Source organism: Pan paniscus, chromosome 19 (assembly GCF_029289425.2).
Source record: "Pan paniscus chromosome 19, NHGRI_mPanPan1-v2.0_pri, whole genome shotgun sequence".
Classification (NCBI taxonomy): domain Eukaryota; kingdom Metazoa; phylum Chordata; class Mammalia; order Primates; family Hominidae; genus Pan; species Pan paniscus.
Window position 1 is genome coordinate 84358727 of NC_073268.2, and position 16160 is coordinate 84374886.

Sequence of the window (16160 nt, forward strand, 5' to 3'; positions counted from 1 at the left end):
CTGGATATATTTGGAAGTTGAGTTGGTAGGACATGCTAATAATTTAGCTGTGGAGAGGCAGGAGGGAATGAGAGAAACCTCAGATGACTGTGACTTGAGTGACAGGGTGGGGGGTGCTATTTACTGAGAGGGAAGATTGGTATAGGAATAGCTGGTATGTAGGGAAAAATCTAAAGAAGGCCCAGATAAACTTGCAGAAACTGGCAAAGGAAGCAACCACATGCCACATGGGAGCACTGTCTGGGGCCCTGAGACCAACAAGCAGTTTTCTCCTGGCCTGGGAAGCCCATTGGGCTGAGAGATTTAAGAAAAGGCTGATGGCATTGTGGAGGGCTAGCTTTAGGGGCACTGTGGCCTGGGCAGTTGCACACTTAGACCCTGTGCTTGGTTGCAGGCTTTGCTGTCACTGTCTTAAAACTTTTAGTGATTCTTGAACCAGGGACGCTGCATTTTCTTTACCTTTTTCTTTTCTTTACTTTTCTTTATTTCTTTTTTTTTGCGGGGGAGGGGGCGGGGACAGAGTGTTACTCTGTCACCCAGGCTGGAGTGCAGTGGCATGATCTCAGCTCACTGCAACATCTGCCTCCTGGGTTCAAGCAATTCTCGTGTCTCAGCCTCCCGAGTAGCTGGGACTACAGGCACCCACCACCACATCCAGCTAATTTTTTGTATTTTAGCAAAGACAGGGTTTCTTTCTTTCTTTCTTTCTTTCTTTTTTTTTGAGACAGAGTCTTGCTCTGTCACCCAGACTGGAGTGTAGTGGCACAATCTCGGCTCACTGAAAGCTCCTGGGTTCATGCCATTCTCCTGCCTCAGCCTCTGGAGTAGCTGGGACTACAGGCGCCCACCAGCTTGCCTGGCTAATTTTTCATATTTTTAGTAGAGACGGGGTTTCACCGTGTTAGCCAGGATGGTCTCAATCTCCTGACCTCATGATCTGCCTGCCTTGGCCTCCCAAAGTGCTGGGATTACAGGCGTGAGCCACTGTGCCCAGTGCAAAGGCAAGGTTTCACTGTGTTGCTCAGGCTGGTCTTGAACTCCTGAGCTCAGACAATCCGCCTACCTCGGCTTCCCAAAGTGCTAAGATTACAGGCATGAGCCACCGTGCCTGGCCTGACTATTGGGGGAAACTCAGCCCCTGATATTTCACGTGCGTCCTTTTCTATTTTCCCTAAGTGTCAGCCAGTCTGAGAAATAAAGGGAAAGAGTACAAAACAGAGAAATTTTAAAGCTGGGTGTCCGGGGGAGACATCACATGTTGGCAGGTTCCGTGATGCCCCCAAGCCACAAAACCAGCAAGCTTGGGGAGGGAGTGTATGAGTAGGGTGTGGGTCACAGAGATCACATGCTTCACGAGGTAATAGAATATTACAAGGCAAATGGAGGCAGGGCGAGATCACAGGACCGAGGCAAAATTAGAATTGCCAATGAAGTTTCCGACATGCATTGTCATTGATAACATCTTATTAGGAGACAGGGTTTGAGAGCAGACAACCGGTCTGACCAAAATTTATTAGGTGGGAATTTCCTCGTCCTAATAAGCCTGGGAGCACTATGGGCGACTGGGGATTATTTCATCCTTTATCTACAACCGTGAAAGACAGACATTCCCAAAGTGGCCATTTTAGAGACCTCCCCTTGGGAACGCATTCTGCTTCTCAGGGATGTTCCTTGCTGAGAAAAAGAATTCAGTGATATTTCTCCTATTTGCTTTTGAAAGAAGAGAAATATAGCTCTGTTCCGCCCAGCCCACAGGCAGCCAGACTTTAAGGTTATCTCCTTTGTTCCCTGAACATCGCTGTTACCCTGTTTTTTTCAAGATGCCCAGATTTCATATTGTTTAAACAATTTGTGCAGTTAATGCAATCATCACAGGGTCCTGAGGCGACATTCATCCTCAGCTTACAAAGATGACAGGATTAAGAGATTAAAGGCAGGCATAGGAAATCACAAGAGTATTGATTGGGGAAGTGATAAGTGTCCATGAAATCTTCACAATTTATGTTAAGAGATTGCAGTAAAGACAGGCATAAGAAATTATAAAAGTATAATTTTGGGGAACTAATAAATGTCCATGAAATCATCACAATTTATGTTCAGAGATTGCAGTAAAGACAGACATAAGAAATTATAAAAGTATTAATTTGGAGAACTTAATAAATGTCCATGAAATCTTCACAATTTATGTTCTTCTGCCATGGCTTCAGCCAGTCCCTCTGTTCGGGGTCCCTGACTTCCTGCAACACCTGACCCTGCATTTTCATATTTTACTGGGTTCCATGAATTTTGAAGCTGGTTATGCTGTGGTGGATAAAGAGACAACACCAGTAAGCTTGGGCCAGCTTGTACAGAGCTACAAATTCTGACCAAAATGAAGCCAGGGGCAACAGAAGCTTATGACTTAATGTATGTGAAGTGCTTGGAAAAGTGCCTGGATTATAGTAAGTGTTACATAAATGTCAGCTATAAGAGTAATAAGAGGGCTGGGCCCAGTGGCTCACGCCTGTAATCCCAGCATTTTGGGAGGCTGAGGTGGGTGGATCATGAGGTCAGGAGATCGAGACCATCCTGGCTAACATGGTGAAACCCCGTCTCTACTAAAAATACAACAACAACAACAAAAAATTAGCCAGGCATGGGGGCAGACACCTGTAGTCCCAGCTACTCGAGAGGCTGAGGTAGGAGAATGGCATGAATGTGGGAGGCAGAGCTTGCAGCGAAGGGAGATCGCGCCACTGCACTCCAGCCTGGGCGACAGAGCGAGACTCCGTCTCAAAAAAAATAAAAGAGTAATAAGAGGCCGGGCGTGGTGGCTCACGCCTGTAATCCCAGCACTTTGGGAGGCCAAGGCGGGTGGATCACCTGAGGTCAGGAGTTCGAGACCAGCCTGGCCAACAATGGCGAAACCCCATCTCTACTAAAAATACAAAATTAGCCGAGCATGGTGGTGTATGCCTGTAATCCCAGCTACTTGGGAGGCTGAGGCAGGAGAATTGCTTGAACTCGGGAGGTGGAGGTTGCAGTGAGCCGAGATCATGCCATTGCACTCCAGCCTGGGCAACAAGGGCAAAACTCTGTCTCAAAAATAATAATAATAATAATAACAATAATAATAAAAGAGTAATAAGAGTTGTTATAAGGAATGTTTAGGAGTGTGAGCCAAGAGGATCCTTGTGCTTCAGTCTCAGGAGGAAGGGAACAGAAAAAGCTGGGTAGAGATGAATATTTGGGGAGCAAAGTTGTGAGCAATAGCTAGAAGTCGATTTGGACATCAAAGGGTAGCAGTTACTAGCTACCAGCCATATCCACATCCTGGGCTCAGAAGTTGGGTCCTGGTGGTCCCAATACGTGTGGCTGCCAGGGACGCTTTGAAAGAAACCTGTGCCTAGGGAATTTTACCCAAGGCCCCCAGTGATGGAGGGAAGAAAGCCTGCAGTGTTTCTTCTAGCCTCCAGGAGACTGATGGTCAGGAAGGAAGAGCTGGCCGGGGTGGCGCCAGGAGCTCCCTGAGGTTCTGGAGGGAGGACCTCACCCAACCTGTCAGTGCATATGTTGGCGCACACACCTTCCCTTCCCTCATTCTGGCAGACAGAGGGATCAATGGCCTGCTTCTAAGATTTGGTTTCAAGGCCAGGCCAGGCTTCCAGATGGACAGGACTGGGATCTCACAGTGCAATTTCACTGCTCTCTGATGATGTCCATTGCTGTTTGTCACCTTGAAAAACAGCATCAGGGAATGAACCCATCTTCTGGGACTGAGGCCCAGGTCTCTTTAGCAAGCCTTGTTATGTGGTACAAAAGCAAAGAGGATAGTGGCGTCATCCAATCAGCACACATTTGGTAGCACCCCATTTATTCTTTGCTGTGCTGGAGACTTCATAGTGAACCAAACCTTATCTTATGAGAGACACAGACATTCTTCTGACTGTGTATTGCTGAGTAACAAGCCAGCCCCAACCTTAGGTTCAAGCAACAACCATTTTCTTAGAGCCCCAACCTTAGGTTCAAGCAACAACCATTTTCTTAGAGCCCATGATCTTTGCGGTGAGGAATTCAGGCACTCCTTGGTTGGGCAATTCTTTAGTACTGGGCGTTGACTAAGGTCGCCTCGTGGAGTGTAGCAAGCAGATGGTCAGGCTGGGAGGTCTGAGATGGCCTTGCTCCCATGGCGGACATCTCCACGGGGAAGGTCTGAGCTGGGGTCACCGGCCAGAGGACCTACAGACGGCCTCTGCAACGTGATGGTCTCTGGGTGGTTCAGCTTCTTATATGGCGGCTCACAGAGTGTTTCCAGACAGGAGGTAGAAGCTGCCAGTCTTGTAAGGCCTGAGCCCAGAAACTGGCATGTAGGGTCACTCACTGCCACATTATTCTGTTGGTCACTGCAGTCACAGAACCCATGCAGATTCAAGGGGAGGGGACATAGACCCCACCTCTCAATGGGAGGCATGTCAAAGCATTAGTGGCCTTTATTATTTATTTATTTATTTGTTGAGACAGGGTCTCACTCTGTCACCCAGGTTGGAGTGCAGTGGTGCAATCATGATTCACTGCAGCCTCTAACTCCTGGGCTTAAGCCATCCTCCCGCCTCAGCCCCCCAAGTAGCTGGGACTACAGGCATGTATCACTACACCTGGCTAATTTTTAAATATTTTGTAGAGACGGGAGTCTCCCTATATTGCCCAGGCTGGGTCTTGAACTCCTGGACTCAAGCAATTATCACTGTTGTAGTTGAGTGTTATAAGAGATATGTCGGCCAGGTGGCTCATGCCTGTAATCCCAGCACTTTGGGAGGCCGAGATGGGTGGATCGCAAGGTCAGGAGATTGAGACCATCCTGGCTAACACGGAGAAACCTCGTCTCTACTAAAAATACAAAAAAATTAGCCGGGCGTGGTGGCGGGCGCCTGTAGTCCCAGCTACTCGGGAGGCTGAGACAGGAGAATGGCGTGAACCCAGGAGGCGGAGCTTGCAGTGAGCCGAGATCATGCCACTGCCCTCCAGCCTGGGCAACAGAGCGAGACTCCATCTCAAAAAAAAAAAAAAAGATATATGTCAAATGGTATATAATTACATGGAGAAGGGAGACCCCGCTTCTGTGTGGGTATTGGGGCGTGGCAGATAGGTTGCAGGAGGAGAGATCAGGGAGGATGTCATCGATGTGCTAACATTCGAACACTTGAACTAGGCCTTGAAGACGGCTGGGATTTGCCAATGAATGGAAGGTAGGATAGTGGGGAGAGACATTCCCAGTGGGGAGAACAGCGTGTGCGAAGGCACAGATGCATGGGAGTAATGTGGTGTGTTGGAAGCAAAGGAGGTGCAGGCATCGGGGCAGCAGATAAGCCCAGAGAAGCAAGAAGAGCAATATCGTGTTTTTCTTTTCTGTTTTTGAGATGGAGTCTCACTCTGCCACCCAGGCTGGAGTGCAGTGGTGCTATCTGAGCTCACTGCAACCTCTGCCTCCCAGTTTCAAGCGATTTTTCTGCCTCAGCCTCCCAAGTAGCTGGGACTACAGACACCCACAACCACACCTGGCTAATTTTTGTATTTTTAGTAGAGACGGGGTTTCACTACGTTGGCCAGGATGGTCTTGATCTCCTGACCTCAGGTGATCTGCCTGCCTCGGCCTCCCAAAGTGCTGGGATTACAGGTGTCAGCCACCGTGCCTGGTCTTCTTTCTTTTCTTTTCTTTCTTTTTTTTTAGACAGACTCTTACTCTGTCGCCCAGGCTGCAGTGCAGTGGCACGATCTCAGCTCACTGCAACCTCCTTCTCCCAGATTCAAGCAGTTCGCCTGCCTCAGTCTCCTGAGTAGCTGGGACTACAGACACCCGCCACCACACCTGGCTCATTTTTGTATTTTTAGTAGGGACGGGGTTTCACTATGTTGGCCAGGCTGGTCTTGAACTCCTGACCTAAAGTGATCCACCCACCTTGGCCTCCCAAAATGCTGGGATTACAGGTGTGAACCACCACACCTGGCCAAGATCATGTTTTTCAGTAAGGGATTGGTGTGATCAAATTCGCATTATGGAAAAACATTTGGGTTGGGCACAGTGGCTCATGCCTGTAATCCTAGCACTTTGGGAGGCCAGGGCGGGAGGATCACTTGAGGCCAGGAATTTGAGACCAGCCTTGCCAACATGGCAAAATCCCGTTTCTATTAAAAGTATAAAAATTAGCTGAGCATGGTGGCGTGCATCTGTAATCTTAGGTACTCAGGAGGCTGAGGTAGGATAATCACTTGAACCCAGGAGGTGGAGGTTGCAGTGAGCTGAGATTGCAACATCACTGCACTCTAGCCTGGGCAACAGAATGAGACTCTGTCTCAAATAAATAAATAAATAAATAAACAAATAAATAAGAAAAAGAAAAATATTTGTACTAGTGTGGAGGGTGACCTGAGGTGACAGGAAGATCAGGCTCCTGTAATAACCTTGACTCTAGCTCCTAAGGACCTCTATGGAGGCTGTGATAGTGGGTGGAAGAGAGGGAGGACAGATCTGGGAGACTTGATAGAACTTGGTGACCACCTGACATGGAGAATGAGCGGGAGTGAAGCGTCTAGGCAGCCCTGATGGGTTCTCTGCTGGGATGTGGGGTGGATGGTGGTGGCACTGCTCCCCAGATGGCAGATGGGAGCAATTTTGGAGGGGAAACACTGAGGGCAGCCCTGGATTATTGCGTTTAAGGTGCCAAGAAGAGATGTCCGGGAGGGGAGGGGAGCGAAGGTGGTCTCCGCATGAAGTCTGAACTGGAAATACGGATTTGGAGATCATCAGCTTTTAGGCATTAGTTTAGAGAGTGGGGCTGTCTGAGACTTCCCAGAGTGTGTGAGTGGACTAGAAGTAAAAAGAGGGCTGGGGAGGGAGCCTGGGCACATCCAACATCTTAGATGTGGACAAAAGAAGACAGGCCCACAGTGGAGGGAGAACAGCAGCCATCAGGGAGGCCAAAGGAGGATGACGACAGGTCTCCTGGAAGGCGAAGGAGGAAGGTTTCCAGAAACAAGGTGCTGTCTGGATGATCATGGCCCTGAACAGGCACCTGGAGATTAGGAAGCTAAGCAGAAACGCTTCTACTTATTTATTTATTGTTTTGAGGTGGAGATTCGCTCTTGTTGCCCAGGCTGGAGGGCAATGGCACAGTCTCAGCTCACCGCGACCTCTGCCCCCTGGATTCCAGTGATTCTCCTGCCTCAGCCTCCTGAGTAGCTGAGACTACAGGCATGTGCTACCACGCCCGGTTAATTTTGTATTTTTAGTAGAGACGGGGTTTCTCCATGTTGGTCAGGCTGGTCTCGAACTCCCAACCTCAGGTGATCCGCCCGCCTTGGCCTCCCAAAGTGCCGGGATTACAGGTGTGAGCCACTGTGCCCGGCCAGCAGAAACTCTTCTTTCCAAAAGCATACATTCCTAGAATCCCAGCACCGCTCGCTCCAGGAAACTTCTGTTTCAGGCAGGTCTCCGAGGAAAACCCCCCAGGCATTCAGGTGCCTGGTTTTTCTCTAGATGGTTTTTAGGGTATAAAAACCTTGAAAAACTGGCTTCCCTGATAGATCATTCCAGTGTTGTGTCATCTGATTTCAAGAGGCCTTCCCCAGGCCCAGTTAGTACTTTCCTCCGTTCACATTGAGCTGTATTTGAAGATGTGTGTGTGTGTGCATGCATGTGTGGTGTATACATGTGTGTTTTTAGTGTGTGTGTGCACGCGTGGGTGTCCCACACCTGTCTTTGGATGGTTAAGCCTCAAGGTCTCTTCTCATGCCCAAGCCAAATTCATTTTTCTGTCCTCCCTTACATTAGGCCAGGGGGACTGGGCACATTTTCCTCTCTGCTTTAAAACTTCACTTTATCTCAGTTTCCTCCTTCCAAGACTGGCTGTGGAGTGGGCGAGTCTCCCCTGCCCCTTCCCTTCAACTTTCGAGACAAGCTTCTGGAGTTCTTAGTAGAGGCAGCATGGTTTAATGGCACCTGCATAGGATTTGGAATCAGACACGCCTGAGTCCCAGGGTGTGTCCTTGGATACCTGACTGCATAGTGCCACGGCCAGGAGCACGGACTGGATTTGCCTGGATACAAATTGTGGCTCTACCCCTTCCAGCAGTGTGAGGCAAGGTCTTTAACCTCCCCCTGTCTCCGTTTCTTCATCTATATATGGGAATCCTTATATGAGCCCATCCTAGGGCTCTCCCAGGAGGGGCATTTAATGCCATTAAATGACTTAGCACATGTAAAGCGCTCTGTTCGTAGTTCAAGCTAGAAAATGGTTATAACTATTCGTTGTAAAATGGAAACGACCTCCTTGGACTTTTGTTTGAAAATGAAACTGGAAGGTCATTGAGTATAGGGACTGTTTCTTTGCTTCCTTAACATGGATTACAGGGTCTGCCCCAGTAGCTGTTGCTGCTCAGTAAATATTTTTGGAATGAGTGAAATGATAAATGAATCCCTTAGTTATAAATCAGTAGCTTTCTCTCCTGAAGACCTCCTGACAGCCAGCTTAAGGGGCCAAGGCCCCTGCCTAAGAGATTCTCTTTGAGCATTCTCCACTCAGTTTTAGGATTTTTTTTTTAATGAAGTGATATATACATAACATAAAATCAGCCACTTTGTAGCCGGGCGTGGTGGCACGTGCCTGTAGTCCCAGCTACAGCTCTCAGTTGGGAGGCTGAGGCAGAAGAATTGCTTGAACCTGGGAGGTGGAGGTTGCAGTGAGCCGAGATCGCACCACTGCACTCCAGCCTGGGCAACAGAGCGAGACCGTGTCTCAAAAAGAGAAAAATAAATAAAAATTAAAATTAAAAAAATAAAAAAGAGGAATATTATTCTTCCATATGCCTATAATACTGTTATTATACTCAGAAAATGAACAAAAATTCCCTGATGTCTCACATTGGGTCTGTATTAAAATTCCCTTAATTATCCTCAAACGTATTGCTAGTTTATTTGAACTGCAGGCCAATCAAGGATCACATGTTACATTTGGTTTTGTCTCTTTAATGTCTTTGATGTAGGTTACTACCCACCCCAATCCCATTTTATCCCATGATGCCGACTTTTTGAAGAGACTAGACCAGTTTTCTTGTAGAATATCAAAATACTGGTTTGTTAAATTACTTCCTTGTGGTGTCATTTAGTTTGTTTTTCTATGAGCTGTATTTCCTGTAACCTGGAAATTAGATCTAGAGGTTTGATTAGATTCAGGGTAAACGCTTTTGGCAAGAATCCTTGATTTTATAAACTTCATCTTGCATCCCATCAGGAGATGTACGAGGTCAGGGTACCCGTTGTGCATGACACTAAACTTAATCATTTTATAAGGTGGGGATCGCCAGCTCTGTCCAATTTATGATGCTCCGCGGTTGACACTCTGAACAACCACTCCCAACACATCCACTGATCATCAGTTATTAGCTGGGGGATGGGTTGATTTGGCTGCACCAAAGAAAAAAGAAAATAGATGAGGGTTGGGTGAGGTGGAGGTGGGGTTGCAAAAATGGTGATTTCCTGAGCCTGCCATCCCTTCCTTGCATCTGACTGCCTGGCATCCTTCTGAAAAGGAGTGCTTTCTCTCATCACCTAGTGATGACTGTGGTCCTTCTAAAGTGTCAAGATGAATGTTTAATTACGAATTTTTAGGGTGTGGAGTTGGCCTAACATTCTTTTCTAATGGTGGTAAATGAATTTTTCTGAGTGTCAGTATGGACTAATGGATTTTTATTTATTCATGGCTTACAATCAAATACACTAATTGTTCTTTTTGTGTGTGTGTGTGTGACTGAGTCTTGCTTTGTCTCCCAAGCTGGAGTACAGTGGTGCGATCTCGGCTCACTGCAACCTCTGCCTCCCAGGTTCAAGCAGTTCTCATGCTTCAGCCTCCTGAGTAGCTGGAATCACAGGCGTGTGCCACCATGTCCGGCTATTTTTTTGTATTTTTAGTAGAGACGGAGTTTTGCCATGTTGGCCAGGCTGGTCTCGAACTCCTGGCCTCAAGTGATCCACCTGCCTCAGCCTCCCAAAGTGCTGGGATGACAGGTGTGAGCCACCACGCCAGGCCTAATTGTTTTTTGATGCCCACATTGTCCCAAATTTGGCCAGGAGGAGCCCCTCGAAGTTGGCTCTTGGGTCTTTCTTTGCTTCCTGGCACAAGCAGATGTCCCAGACTCCCCTGGTTCTTCTCCTTCCTCAAATCTGGAATTAACTATTTCTCCAAGGAGAGCCGATTCCTTTTATTGCAGGATGGGGTTTAAAACAAAGATAGAGGTGTAGTATCCTCATTGCTACAGGCGTGTCAATGATTCTAGGCCCTTTCAGCAGATAGTAGCTGGGAGATCTGTATTTTTAAAAAGCATGAGTTCATAATGACTTCTATATTAATTTTAACATTACAGGTTTTTTATTATCTTCTTTTATTTTATATCTTTACCTTTTACCCTGGAAATCTCGGTTCCTGATTAGGAACATTAATATAATTACTTGTTTGCTTTACTCTACCATATCACATAAAATAGTTTCAAAATCCTGAACCCAATATTGCCACCAGTGGAACAGCTACTGAGTGAAGTTTAAGCTTTTTTTGTGGTTCTCTTTGTCCTTAGATTATATCCCATTAATGTTGTACAGCCAGAACACTGGGTGCTGATATTACTTGAAATGATTCTTTCCTCTGTGTGGTCATACTACTGTTTATTATATGATTGGATTTATTTGTTTCAGCATTTTTGTTTGTTTGTTTTTTAATTATAGGGTCTGCTTGTTTTTCCCTTGTGGTTTAATTCTACTTTTTGGCCATGTCAAACGTTTACAAGGTGTGAAAGTCAAACTGTGTAACAACATAGTCCAGAGATACTTGCTTTCCCCCTCCACATATTGTTTCTCCCTCCTCTTGTGGGAAACCATTCTTTTATTAGCTTCTGGTGTATCCTTTCAGTGTTTCCTTTTGCAAAAATAAGAATATCGTGCTATTCCTCCACCAGGAATGCCTGTCCTTGTGCTTTTTGAAGTGTTCATAACAGTCCCATCTTTTAGATTGATTCCAACCTCTGTGCCACTTCCTCTATGGAGATTTCTCTAAACCTTGGACCGTCATCCAGTTCTTTCTCCGTATCTCAATCCTAGAGCATTCTTTATCTCCATGTCCTGTGGCTCTATCCATCTATTTGGGGTCTTAATTACATGCCATTGTGCATTGTTGTGACTTACATTTGCTCACGTCTTGTCACTCAATGTCTTGTTTCTGCATGTTCCTTGAGGATAGGATAATGGCTAGAATTCTTTTGTATTTCTCAACAATGTCTAAAAAAGGACTGGGCATACAGTAATAGGTAATAGATTCAGTCAATTCTTTTTTTAAATTTTTTGATACAGACTCTTGCTCTGTCATCCAGACTGGAGTGCAGTGACGCGATCTTGGCTCACTGCAACCTCCAACCCCTGGGTTCAAGCGATTCTCCTGCCTCAGCCTCCCAAGTAGCTGGGGTTACAGGCATGCACCACCATGCCTGGCTGATTTTTGTATTTTTTGTGGAGATGGGGTTTCGCCATGTTGGCCAGGCTGGTCTCCAACTCCTGACCTCAGTTGATCCACCTGCCTCAGCCTCCCAAAGTGCTGGGATTAAAGGAGTGAACCACTACGCCCGACCTCAGTCAATTCTTGTTATTGATAATAGTTATGTTCTATCAAGCCACCGTGAGTACTGAATTGGGGAATACTGACTCTTTTGCTCCCAGGGAAAATATGGAGTTAGCTTCCTATGGGCATCTGTTCACAATTTTTTCATTCACTAATTAAATTAATACATAACTGTATTTTATGAATGCTGCTGTGTAAAGATACCTTATTTTATGTACATATATATATACACATATATATATGTATGTATTTTTTTTTTTGAGTTGGAGTCTTGCTCTGTCGCCCAGGCTGGAGTGCAGTGGTGTGATCTCGGCTCACTGCAACCTCCACCTCCTGGGTTGAAGCGATTCTCCTGCCTTGGCCTCCCAAGTAGCTGGGGTTACAGGCACCTGCCACCACACCCAGCTAATTTTTTAAAAAATATTATCGGTAGAGACAGGGTTTCACCATGTTGACCAGGCTGGTCTTGAGCTCCTGACCTCAAGTGATCCACCTGCCTCGGCCTCCCAAAGTGTTGGGATTACAGGCGTGAGCCACCGCACCTGGTCCTAACACATACATTTTCTCCATAAGGCACATCAAAGCCTTTGAGTGCTTAGGAACACTACACAGCACGTAGGCACTACATCTGGGGGCCATTTTCCACAGTGAAACCACCAACACAAAACACAAAAATGCAAAAGCCATGGCTCTAAATAGACTGTGAGGACATTTGTTTACAGTGCGATATGAGAGCTGAAACCAGAAGGGAGAGGGTCACCTCCTTCAGCCTCCACTGAGAATGTGTGCGCCAAAGCTACTCAAACTTTGCAGGTCTGCCTATATCCGCAAATGACCCTAAATCACCTCAAGTATTGATTTTGGGATGAAAAACATACAACGTTAGTAAGTAGGCACATTTGAAATGTGGAATCTTCGAATAAATAAGATTGAATTTGTTGGATTTAATCCATTTGAATGAGTTGTGGAAACTTGGACTACTTGTGTTGCCTCTCTGGGTTTCTTTTTCCTGAAACCCAGAAATCCTATTTCCTTTTTTTGTTTTGTTTTGTTTTCTTTTTTGAGATGGAGTCTCGCTCCTGTCACCCAGGCTGGAGTGCAGTGGCGTGCTCTTGGCTCTCCGCAACCTCCGCCTCCCAGGTTCAAGCAATTCTCCTGTCTCAGCCTCCTGAGTAGCCGGGACTACAGGCGCACGCCACTGCACCCAGCTAATTTTTATATTTTTAGTAGAGACGGGGTTTCACCATGTTGGCCAGGCTGGTCTTGAACTCCTGACCTCAGGTGATCCTCCCACCTCAGCCTCTCAAAGTGTTGGGATTACAGGGGTGAGCCACCGCGCCTGGCCAGAAATCCCATTTCCTGACTTGTTCCATGACTGGGTGATCTTTGATCTTTGAGCACTGAAATTGCAGGAACTGAGTGGGCACTGCCTTTTCTTTCACTCTGGCTTCCTGTGGTTGGTGCGGTCCTGACCACTGTCCTTTCCCTGCAGGTTTGTGGATTTCCATGCAGCTGCCTCCACCTGCTCACCCTCCCGGGCTTCCTTGCTCACCGGCCGGCTTGGCCTTCGCAATGGAGTCACACGCAACTTTGCAGTCACCTCTGTGGGAGGCCTTCCGCTCAACGAGACCACCTTGGCAGAGGTGCTGCAGCAGGCGGGTTACGTCACTGGGATAATAGGTAACTCTGGGCCCCGTCTGCCTGCTGCATTTACTGCAGTGGCAGCCGCCTTGTGTTTGCAAATTCCCAACATACTGCCTGTCTGCTTTCCTGTTCATGTCTTGCTGTGTGAGTTAGGGATGCTCTCAGCTATAAGGAACTGAAAAGACCTAACAGTGAATTAAAACATACATGGAGCTATTTTCCTCCCATTATAGCAAGTTTTGTGGTAAGTGGTTGCTTTCATTAATTCAGCTGCTCAAAGATGCTGCCGGGAGCCAGGTGCTCTCACTCGATCTTTCTGCTCTGCCATCCTTAGCATGTTGGTGTTTGGTGTTTGTCCTCATGCTCACTGCCTCATGACTGCCATCCAGCGACTTTAGGCCCCTGAACCACGATTTGGCTCAAGGAAGGAAGAAGAGAAGGGAGGTGGCTCAGCTCTGCCTGTACCCCAAGAATTGCACTTATATCTTATTGGCCAGAGCTGGGTCTTTTGGCCACGCCTCACTGCTGCACTCCCAGATTGAGAAACTGGGGACAGCATTGTAGTGACTGACTTGAACTTGGGCATGGTAATCTTCCTCCCTTTGAACAAAACCACAGTTCTATTAGCAGGATACATGGGGACATGGGCATTGCTGGGAGACCAGCAACGTCTGCCACATTGTCCAATGACTTCCTCTCCTTTAAAACATTTTTTTAGGCATCTCTTACTCAGCATTTATTATGTGCTAGGCACTGGGCTGTTTACTGGCATGAAGATGATTATTGTATTGGCAAGAGAACTGAGTTTCAGGCCGGTGAAGAGAAGCTGCCTAACCTGGAGGGGTGGAGGCCAGGTCTAGGCAGGTATATCTGTTCCCAGCCTTGCCCTGAGGCTCTGCCTCACTGCCCTTCTCCCCTCCAGGAGCCAAGACAGCCCAGTATTCCCAGAAGAATCCTCAGCTCCCTGTGTTTGTTAGTCTAACTCTCAAAGAGCTGGACCCCTTGGGATCCCTGCCTCCTCCACTATACAGGAAATTGCAAGGGAGGGAGGGTGCGACCACAAGCGGGTGGCCCTGTGGGCATGCCTTGGGTGTCTGAACCGTGTGAACCTGTGGGAGGTTGTTCTACCCAGACCCAGGGCTGGTGCCTCTGCTATTGGCCCTTTTATCCCACTCTGGGTTAAAGAGCCTGATATCCTTTTATGGAAGCTCAACCTGGAGTGCGGCATTCTTTGTCCCAGAAGGGGTAAGTCCCAGGCTGTAGGAGAGACCAATTAAGGTCACACACTTCTCTTTTTTCAATCCCTTTCTTCCCATACCCCAAGGAGTCATTATGTTAACAACATCAACACCAAGACACCATTTGTGAAACTGCCACTGTGGGCTGACTCTCCTTACTAGGCCAGTTACATGCGTCCATGTAAACCTCACAGCCAGCTGAACGAAGTGGCTCACGCCTGTAATCCCAGCACTATGGAAGGCTGAGGTGGGAGGATCCCTCGAGCCCAGGAGATCGAGACCAGCCTGGGCACCATAGTGAGACTCTGTATCTACAGATAAGTAAATAAATAATAAAACTCATAGCCAGGAAGGGTTAGGTCCCAGGGCTGTCCCAGACTCAGCCCCTATGCTGCAGAAGTGGAGCTGGCTTCTTCTGGAGCTGAATTTGACCTCACTGGCCCCTCCGTCTTCATGCCTTTAAACTCCCAGTAAGCAACTGTTTGCAGCTTAACTGTTTAGCTGCCATTCCTCACCCCCTCACCACTCACGACACCTTTTGCACATCCTGGACAGGATATTTAAGCATATCCAGCTGTTGCAATTATGAACGAAAGTACACTTTTAGGAAAAATTAAAGACCCACCAAAGGAATATCAGATCCTTTTACAACACTCACTTTGCTTCTAATCTTGGTCCATGTTTATGTGTTGACTAGCTGTGCGAATACCACTGGGCTCCACTTTTCCCCCTTTCACATTATTCTATGTTTCCATGTAATATAATTTTACATAGTATAATTTTTATGATTAAACAATACTTTTCATAATTTTAATATAATGTCATGTTCCCATGTAATGTTTAATCCAAATATTTCACATAATGCTTAATCCATTTCTCTCCATTTTTTTTGTTTATTTGGGACAAAGTCTTACTCTGTCGCCCAGGCTAGAGTACAGTGGCTCAATCTCTGCCCACTGCAACCCCCACCTCCCGGGTTCAAGTGATTCTCCTGCCTCAGCCTCCCGAGTAGTTGGGATTACAGGCGTGCACCACCACACCCAGCTAATTTTTGTATTTTTAGTAGAGATAAGGTTTTGCCACGTTGCCCAGGCTAGTCTCAAACTCCTGGCCTCATGTGATCCGCCTGCCTCGGCCTCCCAAAGTGCTGGGATTACAGACATGAGCCACTCAATTGAGAGAAATTGAGAGCCCATTTCTCTCAATTTTTTATTAATCTTTTTTTTTCAATCCCATAGAGCAGTTGCAGGGAGGGAATAATGGACTCCTAGAGGCCCTTCATCCAGTTTCACCGATTCTTAATTTTTGCTACATGCAGTTGTCTTGAAAAAATAGTTCGATAGTTCCTTATTGAGGCCACATCAAATAATGTACTTAGACATACTCCTGTGGTTGCCCGTTAATCTCTCGTTTGAGCGGTTTAATGCTGCCAGCGTCTCAATCTTTGTACCACATTCTTTTCTTTGCCCCCTCACCATGGGGGTGGCGTCCCTGGGGTCTACTCCTCAGAGCGGAAGAGCAGATCAGAGAGTTCTGACACTGTCAGAGCTCTTGCCACACATTGCCCAATTATTCCCCCAGATTGAACGCATTTGCAGACCGAGGAGCAGCAGGGTGTCTGAGTTTCCTCATTTGCTGCCCC

At 46.9% G+C, this 16160-nt stretch overlaps 1 protein-coding gene across 14 annotated transcripts in view; it reads left to right on the forward strand.

Annotated features, from left to right (window-relative positions):
* Positions 1–16160, forward strand: part of ARSG (arylsulfatase G) — a 187273-nt gene that overhangs the window by 73434 nt on the left and 97679 nt on the right. For all 14 annotated transcript variants that reach the window (XM_034942764.3, XM_063599344.1, XM_055101708.2 and 11 more), the window contains exon 3: positions 13129–13316. In XM_034942764.3, the coding sequence (XP_034798655.1) occupies positions 13129–13316 (188 nt within the window). The remainder of the gene's footprint in view (positions 1–13128; positions 13317–16160) is intronic.